The sequence below is a fragment of the Vombatus ursinus genome, unplaced genomic scaffold (genome assembly GCF_900497805.2).
Source record: "Vombatus ursinus unplaced genomic scaffold, bare-nosed wombat genome assembly UNPS02014768.1, whole genome shotgun sequence".
NCBI lineage: Eukaryota > Metazoa > Chordata > Mammalia > Diprotodontia > Vombatidae > Vombatus > Vombatus ursinus.
In genome coordinates this window covers 13,563,798-13,582,887 of record NW_020954546.1, presented here as the reverse complement: position 1 = coordinate 13,582,887, position 19,090 = coordinate 13,563,798, and the positions used below count along the sequence as shown (strand labels likewise).

General features: G+C 46.5%; 1 protein-coding gene across 1 annotated transcript in view; it reads right to left on the bottom strand.

The window, feature by feature from the left end:
• LAT2 (linker for activation of T cells family member 2) overlaps nucleotides 1-15,448 on the bottom strand; it is a 46,782-nt gene extending 31,334 nt beyond the window's left edge. The window contains 2 exon segments of the mRNA XM_027862522.1: nucleotides 15,220-15,263; nucleotides 15,266-15,448. Of these exon segments, the coding sequence (XP_027718323.1) occupies nucleotides 15,220-15,263; nucleotides 15,266-15,433 (212 nt within the window). The 5' untranslated portion in view covers nucleotides 15,434-15,448.
• Between the last annotated feature and the right edge of the window lie 3,642 nt (nucleotides 15,449-19,090).

Genomic DNA, 19,090 nt, shown 5'->3' with positions numbered 1-19,090 from the left:
TGAAGACCATCCTTCTTCCTAACTTCCCTGTTTCTGTATGTTCTTTTGATTGCTGAGGATCTCAACTCCCTGCCCCACCCCCCCTCCAGTCATGGCATGTTTGTGTTGTGTAATGATAATAACTAGCATTTAGATAACACTTTTAAAGTTTGAAAAACCCTGTACATGTGTGATCTCATTTGGTCCTCATAATGACCCTATGATGATTTGTCTGCATTTTATAAAGACAGAGACAGATTCAATGACTTGCTCTGGGTCACACCTGTCTGAGGCAGGACAAGCACCTAGTTGTGTATAATATATACTATATATTTACATATATGCACGTTCGTGTGATAAAGATATATGTATACACACACATACATATATACAATGTTTATGTGATATATAAATGTGTATACACACATATATAAGCACACAGTTGTCTATAATATATACTATGTATTTACATATATGCACGTTCGTGTGATAAAGATATATGTATATACACACATACATAAGCACAAACATGTGTATGAGAAGAGAATTTATAATTTACATATTAGTCCATATATGTATAATGATTCATTAAACATATCATATGAATTAATATGAAAATCTTCTCATGTGTGATATATACTATATATTTACATTTACATACATATACACAATGTTTGTATAATAACATAAGCACATACACATGAGTATACTTTAGTAGAATGTAAACTGTATGAGGGTAGGGGTTTCTTTGTATATCTAGCATCTAGCACGGTGCCTGGCAATTGATTCATTAATTGATTCTCTCCTAATCTGTGACCAAAAGACAGCATATCAAGCTGAAAGCCAGGAGACTCAGGGCAGAGGCTTGTTTCGGCCAACAGATCACTGTGTGACCTCAGACAAGACACTTCCCCTCTCTGGGCATCAGCTTCCCCTGTAGTAAAAAGAAGGGATTGCATTCAGTGATCTCTACATTGTCTTCCAGTATGGACGTTCTGTGTTCTGCGATTTTGAATTGATCGGATGTTTCTTCTGCCCTAGTCCTTCCCTTGTCCCCCATTCTCCATAAACCAGCCCACCTGAAGGGCTACAAAATGCCCTCATGTCCCTTACCCCTTCTGTGGGTAGCATGGCCTCACTGCTGGACTTTAGAGCTGCTGGGGAAGGCAATGGGAGCCAGGCAAGTCATTGGCAAAATTGTGAAGTCTCTCTTTGGGACTTCCTGTTTCTGTGCCAGCCTGCTATGTCTCTCCTACGCTCCAGAGTCTCTTGTTTCTGATAACCCCAGCACTCATTGCCCCAAAAGGCCTTCTGGTTGCCCAAATCCCTCCTTTGTAATCTCTTCCAGCGCTGCTTTCATAGAATCCAGAGCTAAAAGGCCCCTAGACACCATCCTGTTCATTGGTTCTCAGCTAGGAATTCAGGGATCCCAAAGGCATCTGGGAGTAGATTTCAGGGGCTCTGTGAAGTTAACTGCAAGTTTGGGGTTTTTAAACTTTGAATAACTCTTTCAATATAATTGGTTTCCTTTGTAATACTCTGTATTTTATGAATTTGAGACCCTTACTCTGAGAAGAGGTCCATAGGCTTCCCCAGACTGCTTCCAAAGGGGCCTGCCCAGGATACAGGAAAGATTCCCAGAACTAATCCAACTCCTCTTTTTGTGGAAGAGAGAAGTGACCCAGGACATACAGGTGCTAAAGGACAGAGTCAGGATTGGAACCCAGAACTGCTTGCTCCATAACCTGCATTTCTTCTGGATCAGTTGCTGCCTCCCAAGTCGATGGTCCAGCATTTCAAAAAGACCTCCCACCTCCAACTCCCAAACTCCTTTGATGTCAGGAAATTAGTCTGATTAAATGAAGCCTCAGTAGGTGTTTTTGTATTTTGTCTCTAGTCTCTTGACCACCTGCAGCCCCAGCCCACCCAGAGGCTAGCTACAGTCACCTCTAGATGCAGAAGAAGTATCAACACAAAAGCTTTTTACTGGTTGCTTGTCTTGTCTCAGGAAGACAAGACTGGGCCTCTAAGTGAGCCCAAGAATCACCTTTCTAGGACAGTCAAGGGATCTCCTTTCTCCTTTCCCAGAAACAAATGGAGCCATCACAACCTCCAGCTGACAACCCAGCCCCCTCTCAGCGATTTGGAAGTGGGGAGACAACCTGGGGCCATCTTAAAATGGGTGGGGACCAGCTGATCCATAGAACCTGGTGGGGAGCAGGTGAGGCCAACACAAACCGGACCAAAACAATGGCCCATTTAATTTGCTTGAAGCCCTTTCTCATCCACATACCACATACCTTCAAGGTAGCCAAAGCAGGTATTATTAATCTTTTCACAGAAGTGACTTGCCCAAGGTCTCATATCCAAAACTGGAAGCCAAGGGAGGGCAGATATTTTGTTGCTGGTTACAAAGTAGGACAAAGTTCGTGAGTCCACCCAGCCCCTTTCAGTCTTTTAAAGTACAGCCCTCAGGCTGATTTGTGTGCACCACAGCAGGCATGATGGGAGCAAAGAGGAGTTGAAAGGTTTTCTACTCTATAACATAAAGAGAGAATTCAAGTGCCCTGAGACAAAAAAAAAAAAGAGTTGAAAAGATTTACAACCACCAGAGTGCTTTGTTGTTTTCTTCTCCAGCTCATCATACAGATGAGGAAACTGAGGCAAAGTGAACTGCTGAACTAAGGACCACATGACTGGAGAAGGGCCAATGCCCCACTTTTTAAAGGGGAAGAGAGAAGAAACTGCAGGCTATAAGCCAGTGAACTAAACATTGAGTCCAGAACAAAAAATCCTCAGGACATTTACAAAGAGATTTGACCACTTAGAAAGGGAAGTAAATCATCAAAAGTCAGCATTGTTTCATCAAGGACAGAGCATACAAGACTAATCACACTTCCTTTTTGGAGAGGGTAACCAGACTGAAAATGGAGGCTTCCTGGCCTCTCAGATAGAACGCTAAGCTAGGACACAGGAAAGACACAGGCTCACATCCCACCTCTGACACCTAATAGAGAAAGATACCTAACTTCTATGTGTCTTGGCAACTATCTAAGACCACGATGAGCTAATAGAGCACATTTCCACACTGGGAGTACTTCACACTGAAGAATTAGATCCCGCACAAATGTGCATACCTAGACTGGTAGCCAGGGAATGCTACTGATGCAGTTTATATATTGAGGGTTATCAAGGGAACCCCCTGATACACTGGACTGGGGCACTTTCCATGGATCTGAGCCCATACCCTGGCCCTTTCTGGTGGGCGCCATGCTTTTTTAGAGAGGTAAAATACAGACCACTTGAGCAGAAGGAGATATTAGATGAGGAATTTGGGAAACAGATTGTAAACTTGGTAGAGGACAAAGACCTTGTAGTAATGGAGGTGGTTTCAATTCTCTGGGCATCTGCTGGCAGAGCAGTTGAAAAATTTGTGATTTCCTCTGAATGATCATTTTATTCTCCACGAAAGAGAAGGAATGACAAAAGGAAACCCAACTCTGGAAATGACTCTGACTAAGGAGGTTTGTTACTGAAGTGGGAAAGGGAATAAGTACTTATTAAGCACCTGCTGTGTGCCAGGCACTGTGCCGAGAGCTTTACAAATATCTCATTTGAACCTCATGATAACCCTAGGAAGTAGGTGTTAATTTAATCCTCGTCTTAGAGCTGAGGAAATGGAGGCAAATGGGGGCAAAGTGACTTGCCCAGGGTCACCCAGCTAGGAAGAATCCAAGGCTGGATTTGAACTCCATCTACTGAGCCACTGAGGTATCTGGTAGAAAGAAATGAGAGGACAAGCAACCACTCCACTACAGGCTCATGATTGAGGAGAAGGGGCCGAGAACAGCCTAGCACGCCAGAGAAGGGATAGTTAGGGACTCATGTTGTACAAGGGGAGCTGGCCCAGGAAGAAGCAGAGCTGGGATTCGAATTCATGCCATCTGACTCCAAACGGAATGAATTTTCCCCTACATCATTAGCTATGCGGCCTTGGTCAAGTAACCTCCCCTTTCTGGGCCTCAGTTAAAATAAAGAGATTGGACCCGATGGTCTCTCAGGCTCCTTCCAGCTCTACATCTTATGATTCTATTGTAGAGGACAGATAGGCCAGGGCAAGGCTGTAGATTTACCAGCCAGAAGCAGCTGGCGGCACAGTAAACAGAGCGCTGCGCCTGAAGTCAAGAAGACTTGAGTTCAAATCCGACCTCAGACATTTAATGAATGTGTGACTCTGGGCAAGTCACTTGACTTCTGTCTGCCTTGGTTTCCTCAACTGTAAAATGGGGATAGTAGCACCTACTTCCCAGGGTTGTTTTGAGGACCAAAGGAGATAATATTCATAAAACGCTTAGCGTACACAGTGCCTGGCACATAGTAGAATGTTTAATAAATGCTTGTTTCTTCCTTTCATACCCTGAGGTGTTCATCTGGGTATTATGACTTGAACGTCTTGAGGACAGCTCAAATTTACAATCCAGGTATCATCTTCCAGTTTATAAGGCCCTTCTTTGTTCTAGATTCTGTCAACCCAAAGAAATATGCCCTAATGATGGGAATGCAGGCACCATGGAGTGAGAGTTTTGTGGGAAAGGGAGCCTTCCTTTCTGGCTTTTCTAATTGGATTCTCAGTGCTAGGCACATTATGTGGTACCTGATCAATGTTTTCCTGTTTCACTCCATTCAAATATACAGGTGGCCTCCTATTCTGCTGGCTGAGAAAAAAGCCTGTTCCCTTCTTCCCCAGCTAGCACTGGCTTAGCCTCACAGGGCATCCAAAGGCTTTATATCTTCTTCCCTCCTCCTGGACCCCTTGTAAGAAATGAGTGAGTCAGAAGGTGGCATTTCAGGATGCACAGTTTTTTTTCCAAGTAGTGTGACATTTGGGAGGACTGAGTAAGTCATGGAAGAACATTAAACTCAGCCTGTATATTTTTTCCAAGTTAAATTTAGGCTAAACAAAAAAGTAGTTTTTGTTATACTGCCTGCCCTCTTACTCATCTTTATATCTTCCACTGAAGGAGCTTAATAAATGTTTGGTCAATAATGAAGAGATGTCGTAGGGGGAGTAATAGATTTTTCTAGCACTTTGAAGGCAAGGCGGGGGAGGAAGGAAGGCTGTTGAGACTGTAATAATCCAGGATTGTAGACCTAATTTTGGAAGGGAGCTCATAGGCCATCTCATCTGAGACCGTCCTTTTGCAGAGGTGGAAACAGGGCTGTGGGAAGTTAAATGATTTGCCCAAGGTTACATAGGTAAAAAGTAACAAACAGGATTTGAACCTTGGTCCTCTGATCCCAAATCAATTTATCAACACTATGCCTTGTCTCCAGCTGTTTCATATTTACCATGTCAAATCATCTTGTGTACGCCTCCTCTCCTCTCCTCTTTCCTCCCCACCCCTCCTTTCTTTTACCCTCCTCTCCTCTCCTTTTTCTTTCTTTCCTCTCTCTCCTCTTCTGTCCCTTCTCCCTTTTCTCCTCTTCTCTCCTCTCTTCTCCTCTCCCTCTTCCTCCCACCCTGTTTTCTCTCCCTCTCCTCCTCTCCCTCCCCCCCCTCCCTTCCTCCCTCCCCACCCCCTCTCCATCACCTCCTCCATCTTCTTCCTCTACCCCTCTCCTTGGAGGAAGAAACAAAATCCCGGAAAAGAAAAATGTCTTGTCCAAAGTTACACAGCAAATTAGTGGTACAACAAAGACTCAAACTCAATCCTTCTATCTGCTGATGCAGTACCCACACGACTGCCCTGTGCCACTCTACAATATCACACACAGCTCTCAGAAAACACATTTCCCCCAACCCCATCAGCGAGGGAGACCTAAAGGAAAACTGGTGCTAGCATAAAGCGGGGTGGGGAAGAGGAGGTGATAGATTTCCAGTACGTTGCCTACATCTGTCCTCTCTCTTCTCTTAGTCCATTTTCCCCATCCTGTCTTTTCTTTTCTCTCTTCCCAGCTATTTCTACAAGGCACTATTGGCCACCCTTAAATCTAGAACCTATTATGAAAGAGTTGATTTAGGAATACCTAGAAAAGGAAGCGATGCTAAGAGCCAGGCTTCTTCTTCAGTAGGTCATCTGTTAGTCATGTCAGACTAACCTCACCTCAAGGTCATAGAAGATGCTGCAGGTAGAGTCTGCCCAAATTTTAGCAAAGTATTTGATTGAGTCTTTCTAGCCTTGTGGAAAAGATGGAGACATAGACGTCTCCATTCCATGGAGGTTAGGGTGACAATAGTATGCTTAGGTGGATCTGAAAACAGGTGAATGCATTCAAAGGATGTTCATGAATGGTGCCTGTTTGCCCACAGCCTTTCCAGCAATTGTCATTCTTCCTTTTTGTCATATTTATCAATCTGACAGGTGTGAAGTAGAGCCTCAGAGTTGCTTTAAATTGTGTTTTTCTAATTATCAGTTATTTTTTCCCAATCTGTTTATTGGCTCCATCCCCTCTGCCCACAGACATGCTCATGTGTGCCCTATCCTTGGAAAACTTCCTGTTCACTCTGCTATTACATCATGCTACCATCTTGTATTTCTCTGCCCTCTCACTGCTGAACTAATAGAAAGATTAGTCTACCTTGCTGCCTATACTTCCTAACCTGTCACTTGACCCTTGAAACTCTTGTAAATCATTTAATTTCACTCAGGCCTTAGTTTCTTCACCTGCTAAATGGGGGTATATATAATACCTACTTCACAAAGTTGTTGTAAGGATAGGATGAGATAATATACATAAAACACTTTAAATGTTATAGAAATGGTCAGCTGCTATAATTAGTGTCATTACAATTGAGAATGAATTAGTTATAATGAATGTTCATTAATAAAAATTTACTGTATTTCTAGAATTCCCAGGGAAGGCAGCCTGAACTTTTCTCCTTCTTCATGTCTAGCTTAGCACTTCCTCCAGGTAGCATTACTCAGACCCAAGGTGGCCACTACCTCGATGACACCCCTTTTTTTGGGAGAGAGAGAAGCCCATGTGGCCAGCAAACAAGTGGAACTCCATTGCCACATGGGCATTTACAAAAGCCAGTTCTCTCTTCTCTGCCCTTTCCAGATGTGGCGTGTAGGGCCCCTTAAACTATGGCCGTCGCCATTCTTCTCAGAGATTCTGGTTTGTGGTTTCTATGGTCTTTCTTACGTTGCGCACAAGTTTGCTTCTTAGAATTTCATAGCCAGCACCAACCTTCCTCCCTGGGGAATGTAACTGACTTGCTATTGCTTGCTAGAGAATCTACTGGTGCGTAGACAGTTGTACATAACTATATTAATAATTAAGGCCTTTTCCTCCTTGTTAGGGTCTTTATTCTCCCTCCCCTGTAGAATCTGACTTCCAGCTTCATCACTCAGCTGAAAGCGGCCTCTCCAAAGCTCCCATTGACCTCTCCATTGTCGACTCTAGTGGCTTTTTCTTCATTCTCATCCTCCCGGACGTCTCTGCAGGATTGGCCACTGCTGATCCTTCTGGGCACTCTCTCCTCACTAGGTTTGTCTGACACTGCTCTCTCCTAGTTTTCCTCTTACCTGTCTGACTGAGCTTTCTCAGTCCATTTTGCTCTTTCTTCACCCATATCGTTCCCATTTGATGTGAGTGTCTCCCAGGGCTCTGCCCTGGGCCCTCTTCTTTTTTTTTTTTCTCTTGGTGATCAATTATTATCTCTCATAAATTAGAAATTAGAAATCTCTCTTGCTCAATTGTTATCTCTGTGCAACGATTCCCAGATCTGCGCATCCAGCCCTAGTCTCTCCGATGGACTACACAATCATTTGATTTGGGGATTGCTCAAACAGGACGTCACCTAGGCCTCAAAAATTCAAGATGTTCTTAACAGACCTCATGATTTCTGCCCCTCCCCACCAAGCCTTCTTCCTTCCCAAAACTTCCTATTTCTAGTGTTTCCCCATCCTCTCAGCGGCCCATCTTTCCTTTGCTCCTCCCTCTCGCTTGACCCAAGAATCCAATCTGTTGTTTCTTCCCTTGCAACAGCTCTTCTACATCTCTTTCTCTTGACTAATACAACTACAGCCCTATTTTAGGCCTTCATCACCTCTTGCTTGGACTACTGCAATAAACTTCAGGTTGGTCATTCTAACTCAGGTCTCTCCCCACCTTCCATTTGGCTGCCATGGTGGTTTTCCTAAAGCCTTGGTGTGACCGGGCCGCCCCCAGCTCAACGAGCCCTATGGCTCCCTACTACCTCCAGAATAAGTTTGGAATGGAAAGCTCTTCATACCTTTGTCCCTTCCTATCTTTCTAGTCTTCATCTACTCTAAGATCTGCCCACCCCCAAATTCTAGCTGAACTGGTCTAGTTGTTCCTCTCACCCAACACTCATCTCCCATCTCCAGGCCTTTGCATTGTCTGTCCCCCGTGCCTGGAATGCTCTGCCTGAATTTCCACCTCTTAATTTCCCCATCTTCCTTCAACACTCAGTTTGTGAAGGCCTTGACTTCCCCTTTCAAACTGCCTTCCGCCTACTCATAAGTATCTAGTTATTTACATGCTATTGTCCCATAAGAATGTAAGCTTCTTGAGGGTGGGATCTGCTTTTTTACCTTTCTTTGTATCCCCAGTGCCTGGCCCACAGTAAGATGTATCCCTAGACAAACTAAAATCTGGCTTTGGCACCTCCACACTCTCCTGTCACTCATTCTTGTCTCTAGCTCATCTGAGGCCTCGGTTGACTGTACAGAAATCTCTGTTAGGCACTTCAGTCCTTTGCATGGGCCTCCTCCCTTTCTCTCTCCCTGTTGTGAAGGTCATTGCCCAATACTCGCTCACATTGCCCAATAATCACTCATTTGGAGAAGAGTTGACTGCCCAGCGTGGGAACTCATGCAGAGAGAGCCCTCAGCTGCAGGGCACGGTGTGTGCAGCGATGAGGCCTCTGTGTGAAGTACCCCATGGAGAGAATTTGGGGATTTACAAATTCTCTAGAGAAAACTTATGCAAAACAGGAAGCATCCAAGACAGAGGTGACCGAGGGGTGGGGACCGGTCTCTCTCCTTGAGGTTGCAGGTCAGGACGTGATGGAGGGGAGGTGTTTTGTCTGAGTCACAAAGAGGAGGAGGGAATTTGGAACCCACATGCCTGGAAGCCCTGGGTCCGGAGGATGCCCACAGCAGGGAGGGCCAGAAGATGGGCCATGTTCCGTCAGTTCCCCTAGGAAGCCAAAATAGCAGAAAGGGAAGTGGGCAGTTTTTGTATGAGCTAAATTAACAGAGAGAACAAGAAAGCTCAGGGTGGAACGGGCTAGAGGCAGGGCTCAGCCCACAGCTTGGGGAGGGACCGTGGGGGTGTTCTCTTAGCCAGCACCTGCAACAGCCTGGCCTTCTGGAGTTGAGTGAGCCACGCAAGGCCAAGTGCTACATGTGTCAGGGCGGGCGGGAAGGGCTCTCATTCACTTCAAATGCTTCATTTTACAGAAAGGTAAACTGAGGACCAGATCAGGAAAGTGACTTATCCAAGGACATCCAGGTAGAAATAGTCAGGACTCCAGTCCAATATTTTTTCTACTATATCATACTACCTCTGAATTTGTTTCTTTTTAATGCTGTGACCTTAAAGTAAAGTGAGTCCCAGAGAAAGCTTCCAAAATAGTGAATCTGCCCCACTGGGCTTACCAATGGGTGTGGCAGCCTCCCCTCCCATGGTCTCATGGACATTCCCACTGGTCCAAGGCCTGGGATCCATAAACTTATTTTGTCCCCCCAATATCTTGATAACTTTATGTTTGGTAACTTTGATAGCTTTTGGTAACTTGATAACTTTGGTTTCCTTTGTCATTCTATGTATCCTATGTCCTCTTCGAGAACGGACAACAATTAACCAGCCAATGTATTTTAGGCATTTAAAAACATGATTCTGAGAAGGGGTCCACAGCCCCCTCCCCAAAGTGAAAAATCCCTGCACTCTAATCCCCCCAGAAACAAGGTCTGTGTGGGACCTCTACGGCTGGGGGTGCACTCCACCCAGCAGACCCCTCAGTCCAAACACAGCCAAACATGGGCCAGCAGGTACAAACAGGGCCTAGGAAGCCAAGGTGGCAGGTCACCCCTTACTCCCCACCAATCTTTATCTTGGAACTCCTGAAAAGTAGCGCATACCTCTCCCTCACATTAGAAGCAGGACTTCTTCCTAGACAGAGAGCGGTGGGATGCCATCTTTGGAACCGCCACACCATCCTATTACCCCAATCTGGATGCTCAATCAATCCATAAACATTAATTTAGGTGCCTACTGTGTGCCAGGAACTATGCTAAGCTCTGAAAATACAAAAAAGGGCAGAAGACAGTCCCTGCCCTCAAGGAGCTTACAATCTAATGGGGGATATAACAAACAAAAAATACATACAGTCAAGCTATATACGAGATAAATAGAAAGTAATTAGAAGTAATTAAAAGAAGAAGTAATTAAAAAGAGGGAAGACATTGAAATTAGGAGGGGTTGGGGAAGGCTTCCTAGAGAAGATGTAATTTTAGGTGGGACTTGAAGGAAGCCGTGAAGTAGAGGGAGAGCATTCCAGGCATGGAATCCAAGCCAAAGAGAAGGCCAGGAGCCAAGGGATGGAGGGTCTTGTTTTTGGAACAGCCAGGAGGCCAGAGTCACTGGATCAAAGAGGACATGTTGGGGAGTAAGATGTAAGAAGACTGGAAAGGTAGGAGGGGGCCGGGTTATGAAGGGCTTTGAATATCAAACAGGGCACTTTGTATTGGATCCTGAGGGCAATAGGGAACCCTGGAGTTTCCTGAGTAAGGGGATGACACTGTTGGACCTGAGCTTTAGGAAAATCACATTAGTGGCTGGAGGGAGGATGGAGTGCAGTGGGAGAGGCCTGAGGCAGGCAGCCTCCTCAGCTGCTATTGCACTAGTCCAGGCATGAGATGATGAAGGTCTGCACCAGAGGGGTGGCGCAGTCAGAGGAGAGAGGGGTGTATTGGAGAGGGCTGCAAAGGGGAAGTGGACAGGCCTTGGCCACAGCTTGGATGTGGGGGGTGAGAGATAGTGAAGAGTCCAGGAGCACTGGAGGATGTTGCTGCCCACAACAGTGATAAAGAAGGTAGGAGGGGGAGGGTTTGGGAGGAAAGATCATGAGGTCTGTTTTGGACATGGCGAGTTTAAAATGTCTACTGGACTTCCAGTTCCAGATGTCTGAATGGCAGCTGGAGATGCAAGACTGGAGTTCAGCAAAGAGACTGGGGCAGGAAAGGTAGATCTGAGAATTATTGAAGGCTGACTGGCTACCTTTGTAGGGTCTGATTGGGTTGCCCTTTTTCAAAGGCCCTCATAACCCAGCCCCCTCCTACCTTCGCAGTCTTCTCACCCCTTACTCTCTAACACATACTCTCCAATCCAGTGACTCTGGTCTCCCTGCTGTTCTACAAACAGGACCCTTCATCTCTTAGCTCTGGGTGTTTTTTCTGTCTGTCCCCCCTCCCTGAAATGTTCTCCTTCCTCCCATCTACATACTGACCTCCCTGGCTTCCTTTTAATTTCAACTAAAATCCCACGGAATCTTCCCAGCCCCTCTTAATGCTTAAAAAAAACTGCCTTTTCTCTATTAATTATCTCCCATTTAATCCTGTGGGCTTTCTTTAACATAGAGCTTTCTTCTGTGTGACCCTGGGCAAGTCACTTAACCCCAACTGCCTAAAAAACAAAACAAAACAAAACAAAAAACATGTAGCTTTCTTTTCTTAAATCTTATATTTAGCTGCATTTTTGTTTCCAGGTTGTCTCTCCCATTAGACTGTAAGCTTCTTGAGGGCAGGGACCGTCTTTCGCCTCTTTTGGTATCCCCAGCACTCAGCACAGTGCCTGGTCCGTAGCGAGTGCTTAATAACCTTTTATTGATTGAGTCAAGCCGGGCAATATGGCATAATGTCATATGTTTATGTTGTTTTCAATACTTTGGTGATTTAAGCAGCTATACTTTCATTAGCGTGAATACAAACTCCGTTTAGAGAAGTAGATTGCATTCTCTTCCACAGCTAAGATGGCACCTCAGAGTAAAGCCCTTGACATCTGTCTGGCCTGGACGTCAGCTGGCCGAGCCTGAATTCTAAACCTTTTGGTTTAGTGGGATCTGACAGAGCTCCTGCTCTGCTTTGAGAACCCAGAAACCCCTCTGTGCCATAGTGAGGAGATGGATAGCGGGAGACATCAAATGTGGTCAGAGGTCCTGGGTTCGAAATTTGGCACTGTGCCACTTACTGTCACTAAGTCACTTGGTGTCTCTGTTTCGTTCTCTGAAAAACGAAGGAACTGGATAGGTAACCTCTGAGGTCCTGTCTACCTTGAAAGCTAGAGGGTTTTTGCATGTCTAACAAATTCACTAATGCTGTCAGCAGATTATAGATTTAGTCAAATATTAAGTACCTACTGTGCACAGCCCAGTGCTGGGGCTTCCAAATCTTGCAAGGAGCACGTTCTCCCTGATACAGGTGAGCTCAGCCTGACCCTGACTAGCTGTGTAACTGTGGGTCTTCATCTCTCAGAGCCTCAGTTTCTTCATCTACCTGAGGGTAATTCTACTCATGCCACCTTTTCCCCAGGGCTGTTGGGTCCTATGATGGCGGAGGCTAGTATGGCCTGGCGTGCTACAGTCTGTGGGGTCACAAAGAGTCAAACACAACTGAACATCTGAACTAAGGCAATAACCACCTATGAAAACACTAGATAGGATCGTCTCTCTCTCTTTTTTTTTTTCTTTTCTAAACCAGTGCTGTAAGAATTGGAACTCTGGACCTGGTCCCCTTATCTAGCCTTTTTCACTCATCACATTGATAAGAGTGCTAACTACTGAAATTGCTTCCAGCTACTTGGTGGTTAAACTAATTTCCCCAGTAGACTCACTCAATAGCTATGGCCGGCCTTCAAAAGGATGAATGAAGAAAAGGTTCCACAATACACGTAACCTGCAGGAGGAGTCTGGCCCCACCGTCCAAAGGCTGTCTCTGGTTCACCCCAGGCTCCCACTGCCTACGATTCTGGTTAGATGCGGCTGCCGCCTGAATTCTAATCCTTTTGGCAGGTTTAGGGCCTCTGACTGACTCCATTTGATGCGTCCGTCCCTCCCTCCCTCCATCTCCTCACTGTGGCATGGAGGGGTTTCTGGGTTCTCAAGTCTGATCAGATTCCAAGTCTGCTCAGAATCTCCAGTGAGTTTACTGATGCAGCCTACTTATAATTTCATGTTCCTTATCCAGAGGAGGCCCCCTGGGTCATTTTTAGAGACCTTCCCTCTTTTTCAGAGACTTCCTGACCCCACTGGTGACGTGACAACTGCCACAGCAGTCCCTGGATCTGAAAACTCTAAGCCTGGGTTCTAGGTCTTTGACGAGAGAGCACATCGCACTGGGCCCCCTCCCCTCCCCCACTGTATGGTGCCCCATAGGACAGTAGGGGTAAGAGAGCCTGCATGCAACTGTGTCCCTGGTAAATGTTTAACTGCCAGTACTCTGAGAAAGAGAAAAAAAAAATGCCCACAACACAATTTAAAATATAACCTGTGTTATCCACATTTTCTCCATCACTTCTTTAAGTCTAGATACAGGGGTAGGGAACAGGGGTTACAGGGATCCTCAAGTGAGGACCTAGATGGCCACATGTGGCCTCCAGGCTGCAGGTTCCCCACCTGCTATCTCAACAATCAACAAAATGATAAATCCTGCCCTGATCTGAGCACTTGCTAGCTGGTTGGAGCTGCCTCCGGCATATCCTGACTGTATCTTTCAGTACCTTCCCTTCCTACGCTTGGCTATGAGTATCAGTAAACCAGCCTCACCCACCTTAGTGTCCTGGCACGCATTTCACTCAAACTCTGCCCTAAATTCTCACGACAGAGATCTGAGAACTCCAAGATAAGCCTCATGGGGCTTCGTGCCAGATAAAATGGCAGACAAGGGTAGGTGGATCTTCTTCCTGGAGGGCACCACCATCTTCCTGGTCACCCTGTTTGTTACCTTGGAGTTATCCTTTACTCCTCTATCTCTCTCACCACCCCCAGACCCAATTAGTTAACAAATTTTGCCAGTTCTATTTCCCCAGCTTCTATCTCCTCTCTACTAGCCTGGGGTCCAGAGCCTTCACCTCCCCTCTCATTTGGGTTCTGGTAATGACCTCCTGACTGGTCTCCTTCACTCAACTCTTGCCTTTTTCTTCACAGCCACCAAAATGACTTCCTTAAAGTGTAAATCTGACCATGTCACTGCCCAGCTCAACAGACTCCAGTGGTTTCCTATTACCCATGGGATCAAGTATAAACTGTGCTTGGCATTTAAAGCCCTTTACAAGATGGCTCCAGCCTACTTGTCCAGACTTACACACTTGAATCCCACACTCCATGGTCCAGCCAAGCTAGCCTCACTCATGCCCCTCATCTCCTTCCTCTGGGACTCTGAACTGACCATCTCCCATCCCGATCATGTTCCTACCTCATCTCTGCCTCTCGGAATCCTTAATTTCCTTCAGAGATCGGCTAGAAACATGACCTCTTACATTAGGCTTTATCTGATCCATCTGGCTTATGACCTTAGGCCAAATCAGGCACTTTTCTAAGCCCCTAAATTGTGGAGAGAACGCTGACTTGCACTGGTCACATGAACATAATTCCAGATCCAGTCCCTACCCTGAGCTATTCGAATACTATCTCTCCGGATAGAATGTAAGCCCCCTGAGGGCAGGGCCTCTTTTATTTTTGTCTTTGTGCCCCCGCCTAGAAGAGAATGGGTTTATGGCTAGATAGAAGCACAGCATTTCTGAGCTCTGACTGGCCTTGGGCGCTGCTGGGTACAACCCTGCTCCTTTTACAGACTATAAGACTGAGGCACACCTGGGTAAGTGATTTGCCCAAGGTTACACAGAGGGAGCAGGGTCTGAACCTCCCATGCTGGGCCATCCCCTGCTTTTGCCCCCCTAGCAGGGCTGATCCACAGTGGAGCAGGATGGTGCCTGAGAAGGCTCTTCCATTCCTGCCTGCTGCCCCTGGGTAGGAGCTGCTTTGGGCACTGTTTCCAATAAGTATGGAGGCTCCTTTAGAGAGCAGTGTTGAGGCAGGCGTCTGGGTGGCTCCTGGCAGCCCTGGCACCCCAGCCCTGCCTTACTAATGCCTCCCATCTCCCCCTCGCCCCTGGGAGAAGAGCCGGGAGTCTGCAAGGCCCTGGGAAGGCCCTGCTGCTGCGGTGAGCCCCCCAGCCCCTGCGGGCCCCCCTCTCTCTCCTGGGGAGCACTTACCTAGGAGCCTGCCAGCTGCCTTCACTCCGGGAGGCCCATCGCTCTCCGGTTCTCTGCTCTCTCTGTTGTCACCAACACAGAAGGATGGCAGGCAGGCTGCTGGCTTCCTGTCACTTTCTGAATCACTCCCCTCAAACATCCGCCCCTCCACTGGACCGGCTAGCGGGGAGATGAACGAGCGCAGAGACACGGAGGCGTCGGAAGGGGGAGACATTCAGAGGCCAAGAAATATGAAGCAGACCCCAGAGAGGGACAGAGCAGAGACAAAAATAGAGTCTCTGGGGAGAGAGACGTAGAGAAGCGGGGAAGAGACAGAAACAGAAAGGGGAAGACCTAAAAAAAGGGAGACCGAGACAGCAAAGTAGAAGAGAGACAGAGACAAAGATGAGAGACAGAACGAGGGGAGGGAGAGGAGACAGAGAGAGAAACTTCCGGACACCTCCATCTGGTTTAGCCGGGATGCCCTGGAAAGTCCCTTCTTGCTCGGCTCTCGTCTTCCTCCATTCCTGGACCCCCAGGATGCACCGTGAGCCCTCACAGTAGGGTCTTTGCCCCCTTGTAGGCCCGGGCCCTTAGGCTCGGAATGTTCTGTAGGAAGAGTTCTGGAGACCTGGTTTCTAGTCCTGCCTTGCCACTAAGGAATAAGCAAGTGCCTGGTGGTCTGCCCTGCCCTCAGGAAGGTCATAATCTGGTCAAGAAGACCAGAGAGACAAATAGCAGATGGTTCAGGACGAGGCAATGTGGTACGACTGTGGAGAAGGAGGAGAGATGAGGGGGCCCTGTCCTCTCACCTCTGACCCTAACCCAAGGACCCCCGGCCTCGTCCCCTACCCGTTTGATATATTCCGAAGACTGCTTGGCCTTCCCACAGCCCTCTTCTGTGCGGCCTCTTCCTCCCAACGAGCCCCCCTTAAGATTGCAGCTTTTTGAGAGCAAGGTCCACCCAGCCTTCAGCAAAATGCTTGTCCCATAGTAAACACTTAATAGATGCCTTTTCTTTTTTATTATTTTAATTAACAAGCATTTATGTCATCTCTTTCCCACCTTTCCCCATTTAAAAAAAATAAAAAACAAAAAACAAACCCTTGTGACAAATAAGCTTAGTCAGGCAGGCTGAATTCTTCTATTGGCCGTGTCCAAAAATATTCACCCTCTTCTGGAGCCCGTCACCTCTCTATCAGGTGGCAGGCAGCACACTTCATCATTCATTTATTCATTCATTAATAATTGAGTCCAATTATCACTCGCTTTACCGAGGAGGACACTCAGGCCCAGAGAGGAGCAGTCCAAGGTCACCCAGCAAGGATGGGCCCGGCCCTTTCTATTACAACTCAATGCCTTCGCTGGGGCTCCTCCAGAGCTGTGGGCCACGGCCTGCCCGGCAGGGAAAGGAAGATGCCCTCCTCTGCCTGGCAGATAACCACATACACTCAACAAAGAGGCACTCGTGTATATGTGGGGGCAGGGGCCAGACCTTGTGGGAGGGCCCAAGATCCTAATATCCTAAGATTTAGAACTGGATAGGACCTTCGAGGTCATCTTGCCCAGGAAGTCAGGAAGTCAGGCCCAGAGAGGTCAGCTTGTCAAGGTCACACAAGGTCACACTAAAAACTCATGGCACCACATTGCTTCCCTCATTGTGGATGAGACGTGAGCAGGTGAGGGGAAGGTCAGAGCTCCTCACTCACGTCCTGGCCTGGCTGATCTTGTGGTCGTTTGTCCTCCTGGAGACTCTGTTTTAGAACATTCGGTTCATAAAATATCTGTTTTTCCACTCGTGCTCACAGCTGGCCCAAATCCACTGAGGCAGCCAATCCTCTCCCTGTCTCAAAACCAGAACACCATCTTTCATGGGGCATTTAGAAATTGACCCAGCACAAAAGTCAACCAGAACTGAGATTTTGGGCTTGACCCAAACAAAACCATATGGTTGACCTCTGTACTGCTGCTGCCCAGAACTATGGCTAATAACGGGTGGAAACTACTCCAACCCAGGCTTCTGCTTCCTTATTCCAGGACAAGTGGTCCTGACAGTGTTGGGCCCTCAGGAGACCACTAGCTGCCTATAGATTTGGCCAGCAAGATGAAAGTTTTTTACCATCCCTGGGCTTTTTATTTCCATAAAAGGTGGGCTTAGCAGTGATATGAATAATAACTAAAAAATAGCTACCCTTTTTATAGTACCTACTATGTGCCAGTAGCTATGCTAGGGGCTTTCCAAGTATTATCTCATTTGATCCTCACGGCAACCCTGGGAGTGCAGCCTTTTGACCAAGTCCAAGTTTTATAGAACAAAGCCTTTTATTAAGGGGGATTTGTTCTGTGAAGTTTAAATTCAGTCAAAGGGCTGCAATTGAGGACCTAGAAGGCCACATGTGGCCTGGGGCTGCAGGTTCCCCATCCCTGGTCTTGCCTAAGGTCACACAGCTAGTAAGCGTCTGAGGCTGGATTTGAACTCAGGTCTTCCTGACTCCAGGACCAGTTTTCAATGTACTTCTCCACCTTGGTGCCTCAGAAAATCCTTCATTTAATAGATGAGGAAAGTGAGGCCCAGGGAGGAGAGACTTCGCAAGGCCACACTTGTAGTAAATGGAAAGAGCCAGGATTGGTATCCAGATTTCTGACTCAGTCCAGTTTCAATCCTCCCACTGTCCCCCACCATCTCCTCCAATCCTTTCTTATTTGCTCCACTGAGGCCCAAATTCCAAACTCTCAGACTCACCAAGGGGTTAGGAAGGGGCGGGAGGGAAACTTCCATTTACCAGAACAGCTGGTCACTGGTGTGGGCTCAGAAAAGGAAAGAGAAAGGCAGAAGAAAGTGGGCAGGAAACCAGGTTTGGACCTGCCAAGGAGAAGGTGAGCAGAGGCACATGGTCCCCGCCACTGGCATCTCAACGCAGCCTCCATCACCATCGCTCTGGTGATCGAGGAGACGGGTCCAAAAAGTAAGGCAGGGACTTTTCACAGCCCTCTTTTTTTTTTTTCCACATTATAAACTTAACAAGCACCAATAGACTTGAACATTTCTATATACAATGAACAGAAAAGAGAATTTATATATGGAACTGAAATACATATATATGGTTCTTGAAGTACATATTAAATTTAAAATTGTACTAACAACATTCCCTATGTTCCCTGTTGCACAGTCTTGCTTCTGTGTATTTTTATTTCATGACAATCCTCTCTCCCTTCCTCCTTTCCTTCCTTCTTTCTCTTTCCTTTCCTCCTTCCTTCCTTCCTTCCTTTTTTCCTTCCTTCCTTCCCTCCCTCCCTCCCTCCCTCCCTCCTTTCAAACCAGTTCCACCAATTCACCGAGAGAAATGATTATTAAGAACCAATTATGGGGTTTATCCAAGCTTTTTCTTTGTCCTATTTCCTTGTTCAAAGCCCAGCTTTTGAAGGACCTTACTGACCTCTGCCAAAAATCTACCCTACTTAGACCTTCTTATCCAAGTGAATTCCTGTCCTTTGTGTTCTACTCCTGTTTGGGTGGGGATACATTCTTTGATTAGATTGCCCAAAGCTGGGCTATTTAGAACTGACATAAAGTTCCATCCCCCAGCCCTTCGTTAGAATGGTTCCATCTCTCATTGTAATATTCATTCTTCTCATCAACTGTTAACCAACCAGAGTTGATCACTAGCCTCAGGAACACCCACTCTTCCCAGGGCATATAAACTGGGCCCACTGCCATGATTCGTCTTTGGTCCAAGAGAGAGACAGCCAAATGACCATCCTTTTTATTAATAAAATGTTAGCATTATTAATAAAATGATTAATTTCCCAGAAAATATGTCTTTTGAACCTTTTATGCATCACATCACTATGTGAGAGTCTTGGGGCCCCGGTTTATCACCAGCAAATGTTA